The 25,000-nt window shown below is 37.3% G+C and overlaps 3 protein-coding genes across 3 annotated transcripts; 2 read left to right on the top strand and 1 right to left on the bottom strand.

Moving 5' to 3' along the window:
• Positions 1 to 26: 26 nt before the first annotated feature.
• On the bottom strand, positions 27 to 3,700 carry LOC129739165 (replication protein A 70 kDa DNA-binding subunit-like). The gene is made up of 4 exons (XM_055730577.1): positions 3,447 to 3,700; positions 2,790 to 3,220; positions 935 to 2,012; positions 27 to 865 (listed from the first exon to the last, which is right to left on the bottom strand). The coding sequence occupies exons 1-4, from the start codon at positions 3,483 to 3,485 to the stop codon at positions 557 to 559; spliced, it is 1,857 nt and encodes a 618-aa protein (XP_055586552.1). The 5' UTR covers positions 3,486 to 3,700; the 3' UTR covers positions 27 to 556.
• An 84-nt stretch (positions 3,701 to 3,784) lies between these two features.
• On the top strand, positions 3,785 to 4,390 carry LOC129739164 (small nuclear ribonucleoprotein F). The gene is made up of 2 exons (XM_055730576.1): positions 3,785 to 3,943; positions 4,010 to 4,390. Exon 2 carries the CDS (start codon positions 4,039 to 4,041, stop codon positions 4,303 to 4,305), a length of 267 nt encoding a protein of 88 aa, XP_055586551.1. The 5' UTR covers positions 3,785 to 3,943; positions 4,010 to 4,038; the 3' UTR covers positions 4,306 to 4,390.
• Positions 4,391 to 6,971: 2,581 nt separating this feature from the next.
• LOC129738178 (uncharacterized) lies at positions 6,972 to 12,803 on the top strand. Its single transcript, XM_055729369.1, has one exon. The coding sequence runs from the start codon at positions 6,972 to 6,974 to the stop codon at positions 12,801 to 12,803; it is 5,832 nt and encodes a 1,943-aa protein (XP_055585344.1).
• Positions 12,804 to 25,000: the final 12,197 nt, after the last annotated feature.

Below are 25,000 nucleotides of genomic sequence, written 5' to 3'. Positions count from 1 at the left end.
CCTACAAAGTCAATTAGCGATTCAACTTCCAACGCTCCGAGACGGCGATTTCTTTAAATACATATTTTTCACACTCTTAGTTATCATTGTGGGAGGCTCCAAGAGATTTTGAAATGGAAGTGATGACGAATAATAGTACCATCGGTTTTAACAAGAATGTTTTATGAACGAATGTTTGCCAAGAAGTACTTTAAAAAAATTGAAAGATTTGAAAAATGACAAAGATTTAATTTTTTTTTTGCCAGAATAAAAAAACAAAGATTTAATGATACACCTTCTCAATATCGGGTATTCAAAAAGTCGTGTTGAATTTCTGATGTTAAAAAAGTGAATTCGATTTACCTTTTCAGATTAGTCTTCGTCAAAAACTTTCGGTTATAAAAATGCCACGAAGCTCTGCTTATTATTGAAGAAAAAAAAAATTATAAGTGCGGCCCGCCGACAAAATTTCAAATTTAAATTGGCCCGTTGGTTAAAAAGGTTGCTCACCCCTGCTTTAATCGTTTTAATACTAGCTTAATAACGTTTATTTAGGACAAAACAAAAGGCTTAAAGTCTAGTTTTTACCAATACCGGTAAGATCTTGAATGTTTTTGACGAGATAAGAATTGTACTCTCTGTGGTTGACGGGGGTGGCCGCTACTGCTGTCACCTTGTTGCGGGCAGCATCTCCATAGAATTCGACCTTGGTGCGCAGCTTGAAGACATAGCTTTTGAAGCCGGCCGATCCGAATATCCGTTCGGCTTCATCTTTGTTGTACTCCAACGCTTCGCCGATCTCTTGGGATGACTTCCCTAGCATCTGCTCGGCCAGATCCGTAAACACCGTTACCCATCGGTTCGAAGTCCAATCGCCGATTAACATCTGTAAAAGTTCAGAGTAAAATGAGTACCTGCATATAACTTCGGAAATCTATACCGAGGAAAAACATACATTGGCAAGCAGACGATACTTAAAGTTGGGGAAATCAGCGTTGCATTTTTCACAGCGATATTGACCATTTTCTTGATCGATAACCTTTTTGTTGCAATCGGTTTGTGGGCAAGCCTTGTACACAGCATTGGCTGTTCGGATGTTGTGCACCAGTGCCTTAACTTGGAAATAATCTGGTTTATCTCCGTGGCCGAGATTCTTTTCCTTAGTTTCAAGGAAGGTCATCCATTCGGTTGAATAACCCGCACCAGCCCCACTTCGGGCAGATACACTGTTAATAACGGCATCACATCCACCTCGTTCATACCATCCTCGAATCTTATGTGCGGCCTCTATGTCCGGGTTGAGTTTCATAACGCTTCCTCCTACCAAGCCAAGCGTTTTGCCCCCACCGAATTCTGACACACGAGCGCCCTTTACCAAAACAACCGGATGAGCACCAGCAGGAAAGCTTATGGCATCTTCACCCCACAGTGTCAACTGTACGGCAACGCTGCTCGAGTCTACCATTACTATTTCCCGCTTCTTCAGTTCTCGTCCGGAGCTTTTGGCAGTAAACTGCAGAACTTCTCCCGCTTCCTTGCAGACTCCAATCACATCAATCATCGCATTGGCTTCCATATTCGCGATCTGTGATATCGGTACAAAGTTGTACTGGATCTCCGGCAGCGAAGACCCACCATCTTCGCACTCTTGCACAATCGTATCACTGTTCATGGTCATTTCGTAATCGTTTTTAAGCGTAGAATACTGACGATTGGCTGGCTTTAGCTGACACTTGGTGATGAAATAGACTTTGTCCACTTCGATCATGTCGTAGTATTTATCGCACTGCTCCTTGAAAGCGGTTAATCGAATTTCGCCCGATTCATCCATCAGGTCCATGGAAAACAGTTTCCCTTCACCTTTGGCGTTGCTCCAAGTGCGGATGGCCGATTTCGACATGACACGTGCCTTGATGACCCACTTATTCTGGTACGGACTCAGGGAGCTAATGGGTTGCGTCAGGGTGTCATTGATGGACATGTTGGCCACGGAATTGTTCAGCGTGTTGTTGGCGGATTTAGCGCGGGGTTGACTATAAGATAGAGCACGTGTTTTACTCATAAGGTCACCTTCTAAACAGCTTATAAAAAAGATGAAAGTCTGAAGAGAGTGTAACTTAATCTGTGTAAGCAAAAAGCGCCTTTGGTTATACAACATGCACAACATTCAACTGGTAAGCCACGAAACAAAATCAAAAGCGCATCAAATTGAAGTTGGTCCTAAAAACAGTTGAAAAGCTTCCTTGTACTACTTTCATCAATTCAACATTTGATTATTTATGGGCTTCTCGTTCGGCCGGAACTCATAAAAAGTTAGTACTTTTGCTTTTTGTTGGAGGTTTCGAGTAGTTTCAACATCTTATTATCTCTTTGAGTTTGATTAAGTCCAGAAAAAATGAGAATCGACTGTTCGATGCAAGTTGATCGCTTTCAATACGAGTCCACATATGGTCTCGATGTTTTGTTTTACATTTTTCTAGCTTGAGTCAGTACTTTAAAATATTACTAACTATTTTAATGCATCCAAAACTCAATTTACCTTAACAAAATATTTTTTTTATATCGTGTTGCTTACGATATTAAAACAATTATTGTTTTAGGGATGAATCATCCCAGAGGATGAAAATCCCGTACAAAAAAAAAAGCTTTTAAAGCAATTAAAATTAATAAAAAAAACCAATTTTTTGTAGAGGCAAATAAAGCTATTTCAATAGACCTTTGTCTATTGTCTATTTATAATTCATGCAAATTATAGGAATTTGAAAAAGCATTAAATTGTAAAAAAATTAATTGGCATAAACTGTCCTCACCCAATGCTTCCTGTTGATTCGCTCCTCGATGGTGGAGCAGAAACCGCATTTCCATTAGTAGCTGGACCATTTCCCGCCCCGGATGCATCGGTCAGCGGTTGTGGATTACCGATCTTATCGCCAACCGATGAACCGGGCTTTACCACTGATAGCTCCAGTATGATCAGCACTCGCTTCTCGCCCCGTTCGTTCCGATTGACAACCGAGGTGGCGTACCGGTCAATCCGGATGACAGTAAATTCAGCCAGTTTACCCTGATGATGAAGATCGTTCAACTGGGTGGCCAGCATTGCGAAGCTGTACAAATTCTTCCCATCGGAAATGAGCATCCGGTAACGTTCCGACTGTTCCCCACCGCCACCTCCAGCAATACGCTTGGATCCGAGGATCTGCACCACCGGACTCTCCAGCTCCGATCCGCGCATGATGTCCTAAGAATTATCGTATGCAGCAAATTAAAATACATATTACTAAACGCATCTTTTTTTTCATTTGAATTCTCGTTCATTTAACATGATCAGACACGTTAATGTAAAAATTAATCTTGTCACTATTAGCATATCTGGACAGAATTTGGTATTGTAAATGGTATTATGTCCAAAAAGGTACGGACGTTGGGATCCGTTTAATAATTACAAAAAGGACAATTTTACTTACGGCTATACATCCTGTAGTCAATAATCCACTATTAACCATTTTCTCGTTTGAATTAACAAAGTTCGCGTGAAAAGCAAGCAGGCAAGTTTCAATCAATCTATGTTTTACTCAATGCAATCCACTCAATGTACTGCAGTAATTTTAACTTTCAGTAAACAGCGACAATGTAGCATAAAACATCAATATTTTAACGATTCCAGACAAACAACTGCACAATTTGGGAACAATGAAGATAATGCGCGCCAACTTTGCTTTCCCTCGAGCGGGCCAGATGAGGAAGGTAGGCGTAACGTCTCTCCCAAACGTCTGAATATGTCAAATGTCACGGCTCTCATTTCGCGTGCTTGAAATTCTCTCATTTCAAACGTTTGGCTTCGATTGTTTACAAAAATTTCACGCAAAGGACGCGCTAGTTCGTCGAATAAAACAAAGTTCAGTGGAATTAGCTAAAAGTTTACTGTATTCAATTCTAAATACGTCATTTCAGTATTTCTCAGGTAATTTTAAACACATTCTCATAAATATAATTGCCTCCATAACCCAAGTCACCGAACCCTTTACAGCTAACCTCAAATTCCGTGCCGACTTCAGAATGGCGACCGCGATGCCAATTAACCCGAAACCGTTCCTGAACGGACTTACCGGGAAGTCCGTCTTCATCAAGCTCAAGTGGGGGCACGAGTACAAAGGTTTCCTAGTGTCGATCGATGGCTACATGAACATGCAGCTGGCCAAAACCGAGGAGTACGTCGATGGGCAGAACACCGGGCACCTGGGGGAGGTGCTGATCCGGTGTAACAATGTGCTGTATATACGCGGTATAGATGACGATGATGAGGAGGGGGAGATGAGGGATTAGGTAATTCCGTCCGGAAAAAAACCTATCTTCATTACCGCTACCAGGCTTAAGATTGATCGTAAATAAACTCTACTTGTAATTGAAATTTTACTCTTCATAATTTCTCATTAGTCCCATAAAATCATTTAGTACATTAATCAATTATTCCAGTTAAAATGTATTGTGGTGGTCCTACGCCGCTTGGCGTAATGGTCATTTGGCATAAAGAATATAAATCTACATAAGATACTTAACATAAAATATTGCAAAAAATTGAAATACATTTGTTTTTGCTTATCTATTTAACGAGTTTCTATAAGTTTATTCAAAGCCCTAGGAAGGACCCGTGTTTCTATAAGTTAACCCAATGCTAGGGACAAAACTCTTGCCCGGTCTGCATGTCACATGATATGTAAATGTATCACCTTTTATTTTATGCCAAATGACCATAGTGTCAAATGACCATTATACCAAATGATAAAGTCGACTTTATGGCAATCAGTATACAATCCTTAAGAACCATTCAAGCAAATGGTACCAAATTGTGGATTGTGGTACGAGAAATCTCCCTTCTTCCAGTGGGGAGATAGGAAGGGGGAGGGGGGCTCTCTTAAATTTTTTTTACATAGCTCGAGAAATAATCAAGCAAAGGGATCCAGATTTTGCATGCGGGGTATTTGGATACGAGAAACGTTTCAATGATTATTTGAGACCTCTCTTTTCTTCCAGTGCCAGTGGTGAGAAAAAAGGGGAAGTGCGGGGCTTCCATATATACAATATTTTTTTTGCATAATTTGAAAACCTTCCGAGCAAATGGAACAAATTTTGCATGTGCGGATATTTGGATATGGGAAAAGGTTCTATGATTTTTTGAGACTCCTTCCTACTTGCATTAGAAGGATAGGAATAAGGGAGGGGCAATACAATTTTTGCTATACTCGATAACTGATCAAGGGAGGTGAATCTGTTTTGGAATACGAGGGTATTTTGGTATTTTGTTCACCCAAATATGCTACCCAAGATGGGTTGAAGCCCTTCCCATCTGGGAAAACAGAAAGGGGAGAGGGGGCTTCCATACAATTTTTTGCATTATTGGAGAAATAATCGAGCAAATGGAACTAATTTGGCATGGAAGGATATTTGGATACGAAAAAGACCCTATATGGTTCTCTAAGACCCCTCCGTGGTCCCAGTGGAAATAGGAAGAAGGAAGCTGGCTACCACATTTTTGTTTAAATGTCGATAATTAATCAGTCGATAGGCACCGAATTTTGTGAGGGATTTTATCTTGATACGAGTATTTATTGTTTCTTTAATTATATGGGACCCTTTCCTTCTTCCATCCGGGAGCCTCATACATTTTTGTTGCATATTTGTAGAACAAAGTCATACGAAAGAAACCAACTTTAGAAGGGGAGGGTATTTGGGACGTAGAAATGTTTCTATGCTTATTCGGAAACCCTCCAGTGAGGCGATGAATAGGAAATTGGGGGGCTCTCATACAATTGTTTGCATAACTCGATAACATTTTAAGCAGAAGCCAATCATTTGAAAAAAATAGAATTAATCTCCTATGTATTGCAATTCGACACTCGAGTTACAACTTTCATTCCAAGGGGTTGATGTTCAATGATGTGAAATTTAATTATAAAATAAAGACCTTACAAATTTAAATTCAAATAATTATTAAAATTTCCTTCAATTTTACAAGGTGTCGGCAAACAGGCAACCCTGCCGTAATCATTGTAGTTCGATTAAACGATTAGATTTCTTAATGATGTCGATGATGACAGTTGAGCGAAAGTAGACAGCGACCGGAAATCAAATGTCAAATGGTTGCAACTTTAGATAGCGTGAGTTGGCAGATTTAAGATTAGCGAGTTAAAGTTTGATTTTTATAGTTTGATACGTTTTTATTTGTCCGCAAAGTTCGATTTGTGTCACGTAAGTGTGATAAAACATCCTAGGATTATCATTAATTAAATAATAGTTGAATTTCTAGAATTCGCATAGTTCCGGATCTCCGGGTTAGATGAACAGGTGTCCCTGAGGACATTTCCTTTGTTGCGGTGATTCTTTCGAATCCCTCTAGGCTGCGACCTGTAAGTAAAAAGAAAATAATAATTTATAATTAAAATTCAAACTAAAAACGACATACATATGATACAGGAATCACTCGATTTGCTAACGTTGACTGTAGAGGCTAGGGCCAATATTTCGAGAAGCCAGACTAAGCTGTAAGTTGAGGTCGTTTAATCATAGGATGTTGACTAATTGATGTACCCACTATTACAGCTTTGAAGCAATCCGACAACTGAATAAAATTGCTCTCGAAACTTAGTCGAAGACTTTTCTTGGCCTCCACATTCTTCAAAGAGCTTAACCGGTCGAGGATGGCCGGAAAGGATTATAACCCGGAACTGGAATTCAACTGCGTTGACTGCACACAATGTGATGCGTACCAGAATATGGTTCAATGTGACCAATGTGCGTCTTGGCGACACTATTCATGTGCTGGTGTGGAAGACTCCATCGAGGACTACGATTATGTTTGTCGATCGTGCTCTGCTGGTAAGGATGACCGCCGAAGCAGTTTGGAATCTGGAAGTGACACCCTGACATTAGCGGATTCTATGAGCCGCTTATTAAAAGAGCAGGAAATAGAAACAAAAAAACTGGAATTAGCGATGAAAGAAAAATTTCTCAAGCAAAGGGAGGAATTATTGGACACCGTTGTCGCACGGAACTCAAGAAACCGAAAGAGTTCGGTGAGTATCCAAGGTAACCAGCAACGACTTCGTGATTGGGTTCGCCATTCGGATCCTAATGCGAACGGTACGGAAGAAGACGCTCACTCTTTCCCTGGAGCAATAAATCAAAGTGCGAATATGAATGATGATCGAAGAAGGCTGGCTGAGCGCTTGGATCAGTTTGAACTGAATGGAAGTGTCACGGCAGATGACGTGCAGGATCTTTTGAGTCTCTGTAGGGAGACTTTGGCCTTGACAGGAAAAGCTGATAGAATCGGAACCGTTCCCATTCGTAATACGACAAGGAAGTTAGTCGACGCAGCGACTGATCCCACTCTGCAACCGCCGAGTGTGCTTAAGGATAGGTTCCTACGGTCGAGTAACATGGAAACAGTTCCCATGTTTAGCAAGTATAGTTTGGAAGATAATCGACGGCTGATCGACCAGCCAATTGAATCCGCATCGAGGGTAAGGTTTATAGAAACGAGAAATGTTAGCTATCCCGCCCAACCAAACTATCCCAACGAAACAGGTAAGCGTCAAGCCTCTTTTGATAAACCTAAATACTATGCCTTGAATGATTTTCCACCCAAATTTGATATGCCACATTATGGCTCAGCCCCAAGTAGTCAGCCACACTTTGGAAACTCTCCTGGTCAGCCGCGTTTTGATACCGCTGAACCTAAGTTTGAAATTGAGCACCCCTCCATAAACCTTAATAGTTTTCCTGCTCAAACGCGTTACGAGTCCGCAAGAAATAATTTTAATACGCTGCACCCAGTGCAATACCCCCACGCCCCCATAAATTCTACAAACAATGTTATGATTCATCCAAGCCCAACTCCACAACAACTTAATGCTAGACAGTCGCTCGCTCGTGAATTACCGCGGTTTTCCGGTGATCCGGCAGATTGGCCGATGTTTATTGCTAATTTCGAATACACGACGGCAGCGTGCGGATTCACAGACGGTGAAAATATGGTGCGTCTCCAAAAGTGCTTGTGTGGTAGTGCTCTTGAAACAGTTCGAAGTCAGCTAGTGTACCCAGCAGCAGTGCCCCAAGTAATTGAAGAACTCCGATTTCGGTTTGGACGACCGGAAGTGCTGATCAATTCTCTTCTCAATCAAATACGTTCGCTTCCAGCCATTAGGTCTGACAAATTGGAAGGTCTGGTGGAGTTTGGACTAGCAGTAAAAGCTTTGTGTGGACATATTGAAGCGGCCAACGAACTCTCTCATCTGTTCAACCCGCAGTTGATCCAGGAACTTGTGGCGAAGCTTCCTTCAGAACAACGGATGCTCTGGGCAGCGCATAGGCGAAATTTGCAGACAGTGAATTTAAGAACATTCAGCGATTACATGGCGACCGTTGCTCGTGATGCAACCAGTGTAATTGTGTATGAACCGGAAGGAAAGAAGATCAGTTCTCGTGAAGTTACTCGTGATAAATTTAGGTCCAGAGCATTTATCAATTCTCATTCTAACGATGTTGCAGGTTGCAGTGAAAATACACCGCGTATTAGGGAGTTAGACTGTGGAAGTTGTGGAGAACCAGGCCATCGCCTTAGAGAATGTGAAACCTTCAAGGATCTTCCTATTGACGAAAGGTGGAGGAGAGTACGAGCTTTGAATTTGTGTCAAGTTTGCTTGTATGGTCACGGACGCCGACCTTGTCGTATAACTAACCGCTGCAACATTGATGGATGCCAAAACAGACATCATGCATTGTTACATTCCAAGAAAGTTTCATCAGATAACCAGCAAGTTCAGCATGTGGAGAATCACGCCCATCGACACACTAATGGATCAACACTTTTCCGAATTATACCAGTTACAGTTCACGGTGCACAATCTGTTGTTGAAACGTACGCCTTTCTTGACGAAGGATCGGACCTAACCCTGGTTGAAGAAGGACTCGTCAAACAGTTAGAAGTAAGTGGGATTCATCAACCATTATGTCTGCATTGGACAGGAAACACTTCACGTTTGGAACAGAACTCCATGAAAGTTGACCTCGACATATCTGGTAAAAGTCAGCAGAAGCGGTTCAAGATAACGAATGCCCGAACAGTCTCAACGTTGAATCTACCACGACAGAGCTTTGATGTGAAGGAAGCAGTCAACCGTTACACCCATTTGATGGGACTTCCTTTGACGGGTTACAGGAACGCTACGCCGACTATTTTGATTGGGATTGATAATCTACAGCTGGCTCTTCCACTTGAGATAAGAGAAGGTAATAACTCAGGAATCGTTGCAGCGAAAACACGACTAGGATGGTGCGTGTATGGAAATCAAAATAGACAATCCGGAAGTGGTTTCAGTTTTCACGTTTGCAACTGCACGAAGGATCTAGAGCTTCACGATATAGTTAAGCAGTTATTCGCTTGGGAAGAAATTGGAGTCGCTGTTGGACAGGTGTTGTCTAAGGAAGATCAACGAGCGTTAGAGTTGTTGAGACTTTTTATACGACGAGTGAATGATCGATTTGTAACAGGTTTGCTGTGGATTAGTGATGACGTGGAACTGCCAGATAGCTATCCGATGAGTCTACGACGACTTGAATGTCTTGAACGGAAGATGGAACGCAACCCTGAGCTGCGAGCTAATCTACATCGACAAATAGGCGAATATGTAGCCAAGGGCTATGCTCACCGAGCTACGAACGAAGAACTTCAGCAAGCAGATCCACGTCGAGTTTGGTATCTTCCACTGGGTGCCGTTACGAATCCGAAGAAACCAGGGAAAGTGCGATTAGTGTGGGATGCGGCTGCGAAGGTGAACGGGATCTCGTTAAACTGTGTTCTGCTTAAAGGTCCTGATCAGCTTTCTTCTTTGCATAGCGTGCTATTTCAATTTCGCCTGTTTAATGTAGCCGTAACCTCAGACATCAAGGAGATGTTTCATCAGGTTCGGATAAGGGAGGAAGACAAGAACTCACAGCGTTTCCTTTGGAGATCAGATCCCACTCAGCAGCCTGATGTGTATTTGATGGATGTTGCAACGTTTGGGTCAAAGTGCTCTCCGGCATCAGCACAGTATGTAAAGAATATCAACGCACAACAGCACTGCGAACAGTTTCCAAAAGCAGCAAAAGCTATAATCCACCGTCATTACGTTGATGATTATCTGCAAAGTTTCGGCAATGAAAAAGATGCGAAGGAAGTTGCAACGGAAGTGAGGACAATACATCGAAAAGGCGGATTCACACTACACAACTGGAGATCAAATAGTTTGACTGTTCTTGAACATCTAGAAGAGCTGCCGAACGCTACAGATAAACACCTAGATCTCAGTAAAGAAGATTCGACCAGAGAGCGAGTTCTAGGAATGCTCTGGAATCCCAGTAGTGATGAGATGAGCTTTGCTACACAGATGAATGCCGAGGTAAAAACACTACTTGAAACGGAAAAACGACCTACCAAAAGGCAAATTCTACGCTGCGTGATGACTTTCTTCGATCCTTTGGGACTGTTAGCACCGTTCTTGATACACGGGAAATTGTTAATCCAAGACCTGTGGCGTTCCGGAATTGGCTGGGATCAGGTAGTAGATGAAGACGTACATCAACGCTGGATCAATTGGACAAAAATGATAGACTATATAGCTGAGATCCGTGTTCCCCGTTGCTATTTTTCTGGAGCCACTGAGAAAACCTATCATCATGCTCAGCTACATGCGTTTTCTGACGCCAGTGAGTCTGCATATAGTTGTGTCATCTATCTAAGAACAATGAGTAACGATGGTTCCTGGGAGATTCGCTTAGTCACAGGTAAGGCTAAAGTAGCACCTCTAAAGCCAGTGACGATTCCAAGACTTGAACTGCAAGGGTGTGTATTGGCGGCCCGTATGATGAAGTTTGTCCAGCAAAACCATGAAATTGAGATAAAACAACGTTATTTGTGGACTGATTCCAGCACGGCGCTATCTTGGATACGCGCTGATCCGCATAACTACCGACCTTACGTGGCCCATAGAGTAGCTGAAATTCAGGAGTTGTCCAGAGGAGATGAGTGGAGATGGGTGCCTACAAAGATGAATCCTGCAGATGAAGCCACGAAGTGGGGCAGTGGACCTTATTTTAAGAACGACAGTAGCTGGTTTGATGGTCCAAATTTCCTTATTTCCTCGGAGGAAGATTGGCCCAGATCGCGAGAGTATTTTGTTAGCACTGATGAAGAGAAAAGAGCAACAGTAATGGTTCACCTCCACCGTGACCCAATCATTGAATATCATCGATTTTCTCGGTGGGAACGACTGCATAGAACCATAGCATACGCACTTAGATTCGTCAATATATTCTCAAAGAAACGACACATTGATACGGATGTCTTGAAGCAACACGAGCTGTTGGCAGCGGAACAAGAAATCATCAAACAAGTCCAGTGGGAAAGCTATCCGGATGAAATGACCCTTTTGAGAAGTTCCAAGAACTGTGGTGAAGGATCCACGATACAGGTCGACTCAAACAGCCAACTTTATCAGTTAATTCCGTTTCTGGATGACCAAGGAGTGATGCGCGAGAACAGTCGTGTGAAGTCGTCGAAAACAGTAGCATATAACGTACGTTACCCCGTCATTTTGCCCAGGAAACATAGAGTAACAGAACTGCTAGTTGATTGGTTTCATCGTCGTTTTCACCACGCTAACTTCGAGACTGTGGTGAATGAAATTCGTCAGTTGTACTCTATTTCCAAGCTGCGTCAAGTTGTGAAGAAAGTGTGCAATGATTGTCAAATGTGTAAAGTACGAAACGCAAGACCGTCGCATCCTATCATGGCGCCATTACCAGCTGCTCGATTGGCCGATCATGAACGCCCATTCACCTTTACGGGACTTGACTATTTTGGGCCACTACTAGTCAAAGTCGGACGTTCGTCAGTGAAGAGATGGGTTTGTTTGTTTACTTGCCTAACTACACGCGCCGTTCACTTAGAAGTTGCTTTTGATTTGTCCACTGCATCGTGTATTTTCTGTGTCCGCCGGTTTATTGGGCGCCGTGGAGCACCCTTAGAGTTCTACAGTGACAATGGGACGAATTTCCAAGGAGCGTCAAGAATATTGCAAGATCAAATCAATCGGGGTTTAGCCAACACTTTCACAAACTGTCACACGAAGTGGACCTTCAATCCACCAGGGGCTCCGCATATGGGGGGCGTGTGGGAGAGACTCGTTCAATCTGTTAAGTGTGCAATTAAAGATGCGTATGAAGAGGGAAAATTAAATGACGAGGGCTTGCAAACACTTTTAGTAGAAGCCGAAGGCATAGTTAATAGTAGGCCACTGACGTATTTACCTTTAGATGCAGCAGAATACGAAGCACTTACCCCTAACCACTTCCTACTGGGAAGCTCTAGCGGGGTAAAGCAACCAACTGTACCTGTAGAAGAACATCGAAGACTGAAGACAACCTGGGATCTTATACAACATGAGCTGGATGTTTTCTGGAAACGCTGGCTAAAAGAATACATGCCAATCATACGTCGCCGATCTAAATGGTTCAAACAAGTTCGGCCAATTGAAGTTGGGGACCTAGTTCTGGTGGTCGATAACAAAGTAAGAAACGGATGGATACGAGGACGTGTTGAGGAAGTAGTTACTGGGTCAGACGACCAAGTTCGTCAAGTCTACGTGAGGACAGCCAATGGAGTTCTACGCCGAGCGGTTCACAACCTTGCTTTATTGGATGTTGGACGAATTAGTGCAGTCTCGGTGGATACCAAGATGCACCCGGGGGAGGATGTCGGCAAACAGGCAACCCTGCCGTAATCATTGTAGTTCGATTAAACGATTAGATTTCTTAATGATGTCGATGATGACAGTTGAGCGAAAGTAGACAGCGACCGGAAATCAAATGTCAAATGGTTGCAACTTTAGATAGCGTGAGTTGGCAGATTTAAGATTAGCGAGTTAAAGTTTGATTTTTATAGTTTGATACGTTTTTATTTGTCCGCAAAGTTCGATTTGTGTCACGTAAGTGTGATAAAACATCCTAGGATTATCATTAATTAAATAATAGTTGAATTTCTAGAATTCGCATAGTTCCGGATCTCCGGGTTAGATGAACAGGTGTCCCTGAGGACATTTCCTTTGTTGCGGTGATTCTTTCGAATCCCTCTAGGCTGCGACCTGTAAGTAAAAAGAAAATAATAATTTATAATTAAAATTCAAACTAAAAACGACATACATATGATACAGGAATCACTCGATTTGCTAACGTTGACTGTAGAGGCTAGGGCCAATATTTCGAGAAGCCAGACTAAGCTGTAAGTTGAGGTCGTTTAATCATAGGATGTTGACTAATTGATGTACCCACTATTACAGCTTTGAAGCAATCCGACAACTGAATAAAATTGCTCTCGAAACTTAGTCGAAGACTTTTCTTGGCCTCCACACAAGGTGTAGCAAAGCACACCGGGTCAGCTAGGTTTTCATAGAAAGACAAAAGCATTGAAAACGGCTTGATCCAGACGATATTAAATCTATTTTAGATTTGAAGTTAAATTCCCACCAAGTGAAAGTAAGCCCCAAGTTAAACTTCCTCAAATCAGGGGAAGGAAGGAAGTTTTAAGAGGTTTTTCACTGCTGGCACCGTATTTCTAATGTTCCTCATTATTTAATTCCACCATGTTACATAACCGAATTCTGACGCGTTTTTGAGTTGTTGACTTTATCATTTCCAGGAGCTTTTTTGTTATTGTTATTTTTTTATTTTTTGTAATTTTTATAACTCTAATCAATTTTGTAATTTTTATGATTGTTGTTACATTGGTCATTTTTGTAATCCTTTTTCATTTTTTGTCAATTGTTTCAATTTTTTGTCATTTTTTGCTATACTTTTAAGTTTAATTTTATTAATCCATTTTATTTTCATTTTATTTTATTTTTTTTATTCGGATTTTATTTGTTTTCGTTGTCATATTTTAAATTGTGGTCGTTTGTGTCATGTATGTTATGTTTTATGTTTGTCAATTTTATCATCTATGACACTATTGTCATTTGGGTCATTTTTGCCATTTTGGTCAATTATATTAGTTTTATAATTTTTGTTGTTTTTATCATTCGTGTAATTTTTATCATTTTCGACATTCATGTCATTCAACTATAGAAACTATAGACATTCATGTCATTTTTGTATTTTTTTCTTATTTCTGTATTTTTGTAATTTTGTCCGTTTGTGTATTTTTTGTTATTTTTTTAAGTTTGTTATTTTAGGCATGTTTGCAATTATAGTCATTTCTGTCATTTTTTTCCTTTTTTGTCATTTTGGACATTTTTTCTCTAATAACATTATTGTAAATTTTGTCATATTTTTTTTTTATTTTTGCCATTTTTCTATTTCTTTTCGTGTTTGTCATTATTGTTATTTTTATTTTATTTGTTTCATTTTTGTCATTTGTGTCATTTCTATGTCTTTTATGTTATTTTTTGTGCTGGTGATTTTAATCATATGTAATTTTTCTGATTGTTTTCATTCATGCTTTTTTGTCATATTTGTAATTTTTGTCATTATTTCCATTTTTGTCATTTTTGTCGTCAGTAATGTTTTTATCATTTATGTCGGTTTTGTCATTTTGGCATATCTATGATAGATTTTGTTATTTTTATCATTCATGTCATTATTGGCATTTTACAATTATTATGTTTTTGTAATTTAATTCCTTTTAATCAGTTTCGTAGTTTTTTTTTGTAATTTTTGGAGTTCTTATCATTTTTATAATTTATGTAATTTTTGTCATTATTGTCATTTTGTTCATTTTCGTATCTTTTTTTACTTTTTTTAAATTTTCGTAATGTTGGTCATTTTTGTTATTTCTCTCATTTTTGTTATTTCTATCATTTTTTTATTATTTACACATGAGCCACATAAATATACAAATAAAGAAAACTTACATTAAACCAAATATTTCAAGGAATCCAGTGTTGAATTTACTATTTGAAACGGAAGTTTCAAAAATACTTTTTTTTTGTAATGTAGTTACTAATTTCGGGCCTCTACGTTGAACATCAAGCGGTAAACTTTTCTAGATTGTCTACGGAGAGTGAATTAATTTTTTTTTTATCAAAGTATTCCAGTTATCACCCGAAAGTGATGGTTAAATTTTAAGTACCTACATACATCCGCTTCCTTTCCGTTCGGGTTTCAGACATCAAGAATATATATAGATAGTAGGTAGTAGTAGTAGATATCTATATCATCATTAAAATATCATTCACAAATCAGCTTGTTGAGTGTTCAATAAAACACCTGGTTCCTGGTCCCGGAACAACTAAATTCTCATACCATATATTTAGCTGTTTTTCCAGGCCAGAGGGAAACGATTTATGAAAGATCTCGGAAAAGATAAATTTTCTTATACCTATCTTGCAGCCAGCAGCGCACCTGTACAACGTCTTTTTAGTTTCTCCGCCGCACCGATGTCTCTTGTTTGGGTGTGTGTTAGAAAGGTCCTTCCAATATTCCCCTTTTTATATGTCTCCATCAGAAGCCACCACGTGCTTAAAAGTGTGAATAATGTTGTCACTGTTCCAATTTTACCACCCCGCACCCAACCGGATGAGGATAGCTGATGGTGGCTGGGGGTCAGTCGAAATCGAAAGCTATAACGTTCTCTCGTGCAACCATTTATCTTGCATGTTTGTCCTCTGCATGTACACACTTTGCATGGGCATATTAGCTTTAGCAGTGACCTATCCTTTCTTGTCGGTTTTGAAGGCAGGAATTCTGTGAATAAAGCTTTCTTGAAATTCAATACCCTCAAAGGTGTATAATAATGGATATTTATAAACTCCCTCGTGGTGCGATACGATTCGAAATCTTAAGGCCGATCAAAGGCGAAAAATTCATTCCTATAGTTTACTGATTCAAAACAAAACGATGGCGCATTTTTTCATGTTGCCTTCAGTCTCGGAACTATTTTTTATGAAAAATCTTTTTTTAATCAGTGATCAATCCAAAATTTCGAACGCTGGGCAATAGTCTAAATTATCCATATTGCCATACCTCCTATTATCGATCATTAAAGGCTTAACCGGAATCAATTCAAGCTCGGTGTGAGTGTGTTTGCGAAAGCAACATTTAACAGCATTTAACTACTCCATCTCCGCTAAACAGCTATAGTCGTTTGATTCGAGCAAACACCCGCTTTCGCCCACCTGTGGTGATAGAATTGCCAGAAACTCCCACATGCATTCATCTTCCTTTATTTTCTCCTGCGAGGATGGCCGGGATGATAATGTTAGATACTAAACAGCTACATATACCTACCCACAGGATCACAGTACTGGTACTGCTGTGGTCTACCCGGGATGTTTACCTGATAGAATGGGCGAGGGATCTTTGCCTTTTACAATCCGAGTGATTTCAACGCAAGTGGTTGATGGCAATTAGGTACCCGCTGGTTTTATAGATGTTTGATTTGATGAGCATCGTTAACTTCAAAAAATCATGGGTATCAATCAGCAGTATGGCGGATGGTTTTAGGAGGTTTAAGGTATTTTACTTTTTTCGTTTTTTTTTCGGCACACATTTGCTATGCTGTCATTGAAAGTCAAACAAAGTGTTTGGGTGATTAGAAATTTAAATATAGTTTCCTCGGAAAAAGTCACAACAGTCTTATGGTATGCTTCGACCCTTTACGAAACCTTAAAACCATGCGCGGTCCCAAGATGAAAACTGATCTGGGCTATCAACCTCGCAAAAAAATCCTTGAAAAACACCTTCTCACACGAGAATTTATATAAAAATTAAGAACTTTTCTTAGTCGATGTACTTTTCAATTGTAAAAATTTTCCACTCCAATCACTTAAAAGCTTAAGGTTGAAAAAACCTCGGTCCGCCACACTTATACAGCTGCTGACCAGTTTTCTATTAAACATTTGAGCTACAAAATGAAATATAGAGGCATTTTACTAATGACACTAATTTGGGAAAAACGTGGTCTGTTTTTTTAAATTTCAAATGTAAGTAAAAATGTTATTTCAAAATCTTGAAATATCTATTTTTTCGAAGGCTCGCAAATAAACATCCTTCCTGATGAAATCAAAGCGTTCAGAATCAGCAGGTTGATTTATGTGACAGTTCAAGTTTCTTCCTTAGTCTTATATATAAAAATGGAGGCGTTTTCTTTGTGATAACATCACGTATGAATGGTCGGTCGGAATGAAGTGAAATTTGGTATCCGAGGGTTTTTTGGGTCAGAGATGGTTTGTATAATAGTTTCAAGGATCTCACTTTTGATGATAGGGGGTCCCAAACAAATTAAACTTTATTTGTTACGATTTCCATAAGAATCTATTGGCGAGCACAATGCAGTTAAGGACGTGTAGATGAAATTAAACATTTATTACGATTTATACTTTAGAAGGTAAAACGAAGTTTACCGGGTCAGCTAGTAAATTTATAGTTATGGTGTAGTTTTTGTTGTATTTTGAGGTGAATTTTTGATATTTAAAAAAGGGTCGTTTTCCAAGAGTAATCCAGTCTAGGACAAAAGGCTAGAAACCCTATCAAATGGTAAAGTTTTAAGGAAAAAAAATAAAGGGGAATAGTGCGAGAGCCTAGAGAATTGAATGGCAAAATTTAATTCTTTTTTGTAGGGAAAATTTTATATGTAATGTAAAAAAAATAGCCCCTTAATTTATGCAGCATCATAGTCCATCTTTCGATTTAAATTGTTTTTTGGCCCAAACACACGAACTGCCTTTGTATATCAATTACTAGCATTTGTAAATATTATGAAGGTGTTTTGTATTCTGAAGAAAACTCGTTAAAAACTCGTTGAAACCGCCAAAAGAGAGATTGATCAATGTTACCTCAAAGCATCGAATCTTAAACAAAGACGAAATCGATTTTTAAATCAAATTTAAAGCAATCTAATCAACCATGTTATACGTTCACTGTACTGGTACTGGTTGTAAAAATATGAAAAACGCCACATTCGCCTTATGAGAAAAAATAATCAAAAAATATTGAAAAAAGTGATCAATCTTACCCCGTTTTATGGTATGAGTTTTGTATTTGCTTAAACTTCTGGGCTCCTAAATTCTTCTTATTCTTTTAAGTTTGAACGGAATGATAAATTTTTAAAAGTCAAATATGGTAGTTAATATGATTATTAGACTGACATACTTGTAATATTTTTTTCTGCTGACGGCGTACATTTATTGCCTTCATGCAGTATTTTTTATATTCGCTTCTACAAGCAAACAAGAAGAATTCCGTTAAATTTAAAATGTATGTACTATACATTAGGATAGCAATTAAAAAAAAATCTACTATTTTTTATGAATCAACAAATTTTGGTCCTTCTTGTAAAAAAGACAGTCAAATTTTCCATTGGAGAGATCAATTTCCCAGTACCTAGGCACTTCTGAAACGTATGACTTCCACTGACAGCCTTACTTTATTATCTTTCTTTTCAACATTGTTACCATTATTTAATGTTGATGCAATTCGTCTTCTGATTTTCATTCATTTCCTTACAAATTCACAACAGATAAGAATAACATAGAAAAAGCGATCAAATTTTTTGACAATAATTTTTTCTGTTAGTGTTTGAAAATCTTCAATGAAAATTGGAATATGAAAAATAGAAAAAATCAAAAACTCAAATTGAAGGGTTTAAAATTGTTTATTTTTTATGATAACTTTTGAATAATTTTCAATTTTAAATTTCTCGGTATTTTTTAATGTAAGAGTATGATTTTTAAAGAAACCCCATTTTTGCAAATTAAAGATGGCGAAACTAACAAGACGATTTCAATTAAGAAGAAACATTTAAATTTCTGAATATCAAAAAATATATACAAGAAATCGACCTGATAGATTCAAAAATAAGCTAAGATCGAACGAGTACTAATAAAATTTTAATTTTCCTCTCATACACAAAAACAAAATCTTGTCAAGATGTTTATTTTGAAACACTTTCAAAAGAAAATGAGCTTTGTTTGTATTTGCTTTGGCAGAGGTGGGCTTATAGTTTAAGCCAATTTTAATATTTATTTATAGTTTTCATCAAAAATTTCCATCCTTAAATATAAAAAATGAAAAATCATGGTTATTAGGCAGTAAACGATAAAGCGAAATTTGTTCTGAGACCAAATAACGATTAAAGTTTCGAAAATTAATTTCTATTATCGATATTTCACCATAAAGTTACAATCGTAATATACATCAAATGTTGATGTCGCATTTTAGTTCCAGGGAATGGAAGCTCCCCTATTATTCTTTTTTTTTCAAGATATTTTCAAAATTGAAGAAAAATCATGAAATTAGAACACAGAGAACAGACGTACAAGCTAGCCCACGAAACTTGTGTAAAATTTCCAGCTGCATTAGTTTAATTATGAGTTCATATATACGATTACGCCTTTTCGAAAACTGTACACTTGAAAATTTGATTTGTAACTTTTGAACGGCGCAATAGGTGCCACTGTTTAAAGTCAATTTTCAACATATTTTTTGGATGTCTGCATTTGAAATTTTACACACTTTTTTGAAGATTTTTTGTTCGAGCTTGTACGTCTGTTCTCTGTGATTAGAATCGAAATGGAAACATTATTACTTAACTTTGATTTCAGAACAAAAAGCTAATAAACATAATAAAATTAAATCATAAAAAAGTCAAATCAAATGTCAAAACTCATAGAATAATCTTAAGCACTTATATCAATACTATAGTCAGAGTCACTTGCGGTTAAAAAGAATTCATGATTAGATTGCTAAATTAAAAATGAGGTTCTCAAAACAAATAACACTTTTAAAATCTAAAAATCATAGTTTAAATTTTGGAACCAATTTGATTTTTTTCCGTTTCAAATCCATCACATCAATTATCTATATGACCGTAAACAAAATAGAGAAACTGCAAAACAGAAATAAAATAAAAAATATTACAGAAAGTAAAGTAAAGTAGTGAAGGGGTACAGTTTAAAACATTCTTAACCAGGGGTCTTCCAGATTCATCAACAATATATCAAAAGAGGGGATTGTGTGTTATTCATATTGCGTTCATTAAAAAATTTCTGATTCAAAGTTTGCTTGTGTTTTAATTTTTCCATCCACTCAATAACAAATAATTTTTTTAATAAAAACTCAGCTTTTAATTTTAAGTAGAAAAGTTACCCTGACTCTGACAAATTGGTTTTTTCAATTGTAATAAAATAATAATAATATCTAGCTATCTAGCTATCAGAAATGAACACTTTATTCAATTTTTTTATTTAACAATTATACGAAAAAATTAAAATAATCTGATGATGATGAAAAATGATTTTTCACTTTTTTCATAGTTCGTTTGTTGAAAATATGTTCCCATTTCATTCGGTTTTAAGTTCTAATGAGATTTAAAATTTATTATAAGAGCTTAAAATTTAAGCAAAAAATTGAAAATAAAGTTCCAATACCTTCAAACTTCAGAATGAATTGGATAATCATATTTTAGAATAAAACTTATGTTTAAAAATTGAAGAATCGGAACATGAATTGATAATTATAATACGATATTTTTGAATCACAATACAAATACCTACTTCAGAAAATAATTCAATATCATAGTTTAACAATCAGTTTCAAATTCATAACATTTTTTAACAAAAACTTTTCTCAAATGTTTGATTTTTCTAACATGGAGTTGCAAAATGAGAATGAATCAAGTTTTATTCTGAGCCAAGTGCTGATATGGAAAAATATTGTAGATAACGTGAAGATTGATTTTAACATTTTGTGCTCTAAAAATGTGGGTATTATTTATATTTGAAAAATAACAATTATAATAAGAGATTCTTTTAAGAGTTTATAAAGAGATATCTTTTTAAACTACCAGATCTCTATACAAATTTCGAAAATTACACTAGTCATAAAAATCCACATTTAGACAAATTTGGGAGCGCTAATTCCAAATATGCAATGTGATTTATGCGAATTTTAAAACAAAAACGGGGTGTTGAGGTGTAATTTTCACTTGAAAATATGATGAAAACGAGAAATGGGGATCAAGTAATTTAATTCTCCCCTAAAGTTTAGCCTGGACTTCTCCTTGAACTATCCCAGGCTCGTTGAGCGACTCTTTCTCGTGTTCCAATCTGGCCCAAATTTGGCATGGAACCTTGTACTAGGCCTAGAATCAATATTAGCCTGCAGCGCATAACTTTGTCAAAGGTCGGGTTATTTGGGGCACTCGAATAAGCAGTTCTTCGGCTAAAACGTCCAGTTGTTCGATGAAAGTTACCAAACATCCAGTAAACAATTGCCGTACTATCGGTTTTAAAACACCGAATTGATAACTGTTTTACAGTTTTTTTGATAAATATTGCAGTTTTCCGGGAATAACTATACAGAGCACCAGTTGTCTTTGCATATTGTTCAGTGAAACTTTTTTAACGCATATACAATTATCACTTGGCATAATGACAGTACCTCAAACTAGCGGGTTTAAACGATTTTCGTTTAGGCTGTGTAATAATGCATCAACTCCAGCGGCTAGAAAGATTCATCGATTGAACGGCATCAACCTTGGACAGTAAATAAATCTTACAATTTTGGTTCTCTTTCATATGCCGCTATCGCCACTAGTAGTTTATCAGCCTGAAACATTAGATACGGTTAAGTAAAACCGTGGCTGTGATTTTTTGGCCAAACATCACTCTCATAACGATATCGTAGAATCTTCGCGCGCCCCCGCCGTTAATTGACTACTGTCTGCTTCCGATAAAGGGAACCTGTCCCATGCAGAGTGCCCGCGCATAGAAGGGTGTTAATGTGTGTTTTATTTATATTTCGATGTATGTACCTATTTCATATCTCGGTAACGGCAACAACCCATTTCTCCCGATATTGTTCAGCTTGTGTGCCTAACTAACAGAATAGTGGAGTAAAATAAAAGAAAGGTCTATGGAGCCACTCGCTTATATTTAATTGGGACGCTAGTTAAAGTAGAAAACCTGTTTTATAAGAGAAGTGGCGCCTTAAATTCAAAATTCCAATCGATACAAAAGAAATTTCAAAATCGATTTCAATCAATCCGAACTTTTGTATAGAGCTTTTAGCTTTTAGTTGAAAACTTAACCAAGGAGAGTGTTGCACTGAACCCAAAATCACACTTAAAAAACACTAGAAGATTCATTTAAAAATAAAAACTCATTGAATTTCTGCATTCCAAGTGGCTCATGTACATTTCACTTGCCTTTTAAGTTTTAAGAGACCGAATCAATATTCACTTATGTATTTATCACTTAAGTTTTAAGTGACCGGCACTGAATGTCTCTGATGCTCACTTGAAATTCACTTGACCGGTCACTTAAGCCAAATATTCACTTGCCCGTCACTTAAAATTCAAGTGATTTTTTGCACAGCGAATGTCAACAATGTGGCTATTGATTGTTTTATTGTTGGAAAATAAACAACAAAGGTTTATTTGAGTAGGTGCAGAATTAGTGTAAAGCCTAGTCCACACTAGGCAACTCGGACTGCGATTTCGGTTGCTGAGACTTTGTTTTTGTTTACATTTGATGATGTCTCGTCTCAAGTCTCCCGACAGATATGGGAGACCTTCAGCAACCAAGATGTAAACATAAACAAGTCTCAGCAACCGGAATCGCAGTTCAAGTTGCCGAGTGTGGACTAGGCTTAATTTTTAAGCAATTATATTTTTCAATAGGTCGACAGAAACATCGTGTGTATCGGGTAACACGTCCTAGTGAGCAATCATGTTTCGGATACGTTTTCCGATGATGACTTATTTTTGAAATATTCAAGTACAGCAAAATAAAAGTAAGTATGAGGCAAACCAATAAATACTCGTCAAATTTGTTTTTTTTTTAAATTATTATTTCAGAAAAAATAACCAGAATGTCTCGTCAAAGTGAGGAAGTGAATGATTTTCTCAAGCCGAAACTTCTATTTCAATCCAAATAAATGAGGAAAAAATAAGAGTTTTTACGTTGTATTGTTTTGAATAAACAAAGTCGATTCATGTCTGATATTCCGAAATTTCACCTAAAAACCACTATAACTATAAAAGATATTGACGACCAGAGCAAACATTTTAAACTCACTTTTCCCCTCACTTGAAATTCACTTGATCGGTCACTTAAGCGGTTTTCACTTGACGGTCACTTAAAATTCACATGAATTTACATATGGACAAAATTCACTCTAGATTCTCTTTAGATGTCACTTACTTTTTAAGTGAAAATTATTTCCAGTGTGTGAAAGCTGTTGCAGTAGACTGAGTCAATTTGGGGTCATTTTTGAACTTCTCAAACCCTAGGGTCTAAAAAACTTCGTTTCGGTTCAAAACTCATCCATGATTTTTTGCAGAATTTTTAAGTTACGTTTACATGAGTCAATTTGAACTTTTTGGTTTGAAAATATGAAAATTGAATATTTTGTACTGAAAAATCAACATCCTTTTTATTTCTTTTGGGGAACCGGGCCTGCTAATGATTCTTGTGCCAATTCAACTAACCCTCTTAGGGAAATTTTCCACTAAACAACTTTGTCAAACATTTTAACTTCGTAACGTATTATGCAAAAAGTTATCAACTGTAGACAAGGGTATATCTTTTGGCATTGATGAACAATAAATTCAATTGACAACACTGCTTGTGCCTCGTGAAAAGCAGTCATGCAATACCTCGCTAGGCACTCAGCAGTGATGTCAATGGATTTTTTTTTGTTTTTCAATGCCAACAGTCATACCTCTTTTAAACAGCTAATAACTTTCTTACTAAATAAGATACGAAGTTACGGTCTTCGACAAAGCTGTTATGTAGAAAATTTTTTTCAAAGAATTTTAAAATTGGCACAAAGGCTTGGTTGTACAGAAGAAACAAAAGTTATGTTGATTTTTCAGTATGTACAAAATATTAAATTTACCCATACAAACCTAAAAGTTTAAATTTACTCATGTAAACGTAACTTAAAAATTCTGCAAAAAAACCATCGAGAGTTTTGAACCAAAACGAAGCGTTTAAGACCCCACGGTTAGAGTAATTAAAAAATGACCCCAAGTCGACTCAGTCTAGCATTCCACTTTGAGTATCGTTTACTCCAGATTTTTTTGATATATCTAGGCTTCCCAATAAAACTAATAAATAATTCGAAATAAGTCAAATTTACCCTGGATGCTCAGATAATATATAAAATTTTGCGGATTTTGCACGGGTTTATACAGATTATTTACTAAATCAAATAAAAAAACTTAAATTTCTCTTTGAAATCTTCAGTTTTGTGTTTAAAATCGATTTTTGAATGTTTTTAAAATGAACATAATTTTTCGTTCGATCCTTAGATAAGATTCTTACATTGCTGCTGAAAACTATAAATATGAGGTAATCTTCTTTATTTTTTCTTTTGAATTTTTTTAAGAATAATGACTTGATTTTGTTCAGATTTGCCTTTTATTTGCTGATCTTTCAAAAATCGTCCTGAACTACCAGCCCGTGTGGATAAATTTGGTAAAAAGTATGACATTCTTAAGGTTAAATATCATCATTGTTTTAATCTTATTCAATATTAAACAGGCAATTTCAATTTTCTTGACCCCTGTTTCGACACGTTTTGTCCCAGATTTCACAGGAACCCAATCTCTTTGGTAATATTTAAACGCCCTAAACGCCACAAGTCACCTGATGTCCTTTCAGTTATTGATAACATTTTGAAAATCAGAGAAACCCCTACTTGAAAAAGATCTTATAATACATCATTTGGTTTATCATCTGGTTGAAAATAATCGACTCAAAAACATGAGGCAAGCATTTAACTGGCAGAAATAGAATGAAATCGAAATAATCGCATTTTTTTCATTAAAAACTCGATAGAAAATTCAAGAAGGTCAATATTCGGTACATCTCTAATTTAGATTGAGAATTTTCAAATAAAATAGCTATGTTACTAGCTGCTTTATTTCCAAATTTACAATCTTAATAGTTTTATGCCTTCTCTTTTCTTTCGGAGTTTTAAT

Source organism: Uranotaenia lowii, chromosome 1 (genome assembly GCF_029784155.1).
Source record: "Uranotaenia lowii strain MFRU-FL chromosome 1, ASM2978415v1, whole genome shotgun sequence".
Classification (NCBI taxonomy): Eukaryota; Metazoa; Arthropoda; class Insecta; order Diptera; family Culicidae; genus Uranotaenia; species Uranotaenia lowii.
Note: the sequence above shows the minus strand (reverse complement) of the source record. Positions and strands in the feature narration are given on the sequence as shown.

Excerpts from the sequence above, each read along its gene's own strand:
- LOC129739165 (XM_055730577.1), bottom strand. The coding sequence starts at position 3,485 with ATGGTTAATAGTGGATTATTGACTACAGGATGTATAGCC. Across the intron at positions 2,013-2,789 it reads GAATCAACAGGAAGCATTGG|TCAACCCCGCGCTAAATCCG; the intron begins GTGAGGACAGTT and ends TCTATCTTATAG. Across the intron at positions 866-934 it reads AGTATCGTCTGCTTGCCAAT|ATGTTAATCGGCGATTGGAC; the intron begins GTATGTTTTTCC and ends GAACTTTTACAG.
- LOC129739164 (XM_055730576.1), top strand. The coding sequence starts at position 4,039 with ATGGCGACCGCGATGCCAATTAACCCGAAACCGTTCCTGAACGGACTT.
- LOC129738178 (XM_055729369.1), top strand. The coding sequence starts at position 6,972 with ATGAAAGAAAAATTTCTCAAGCAAAGGGAGGAATTATTGGACACCGTT.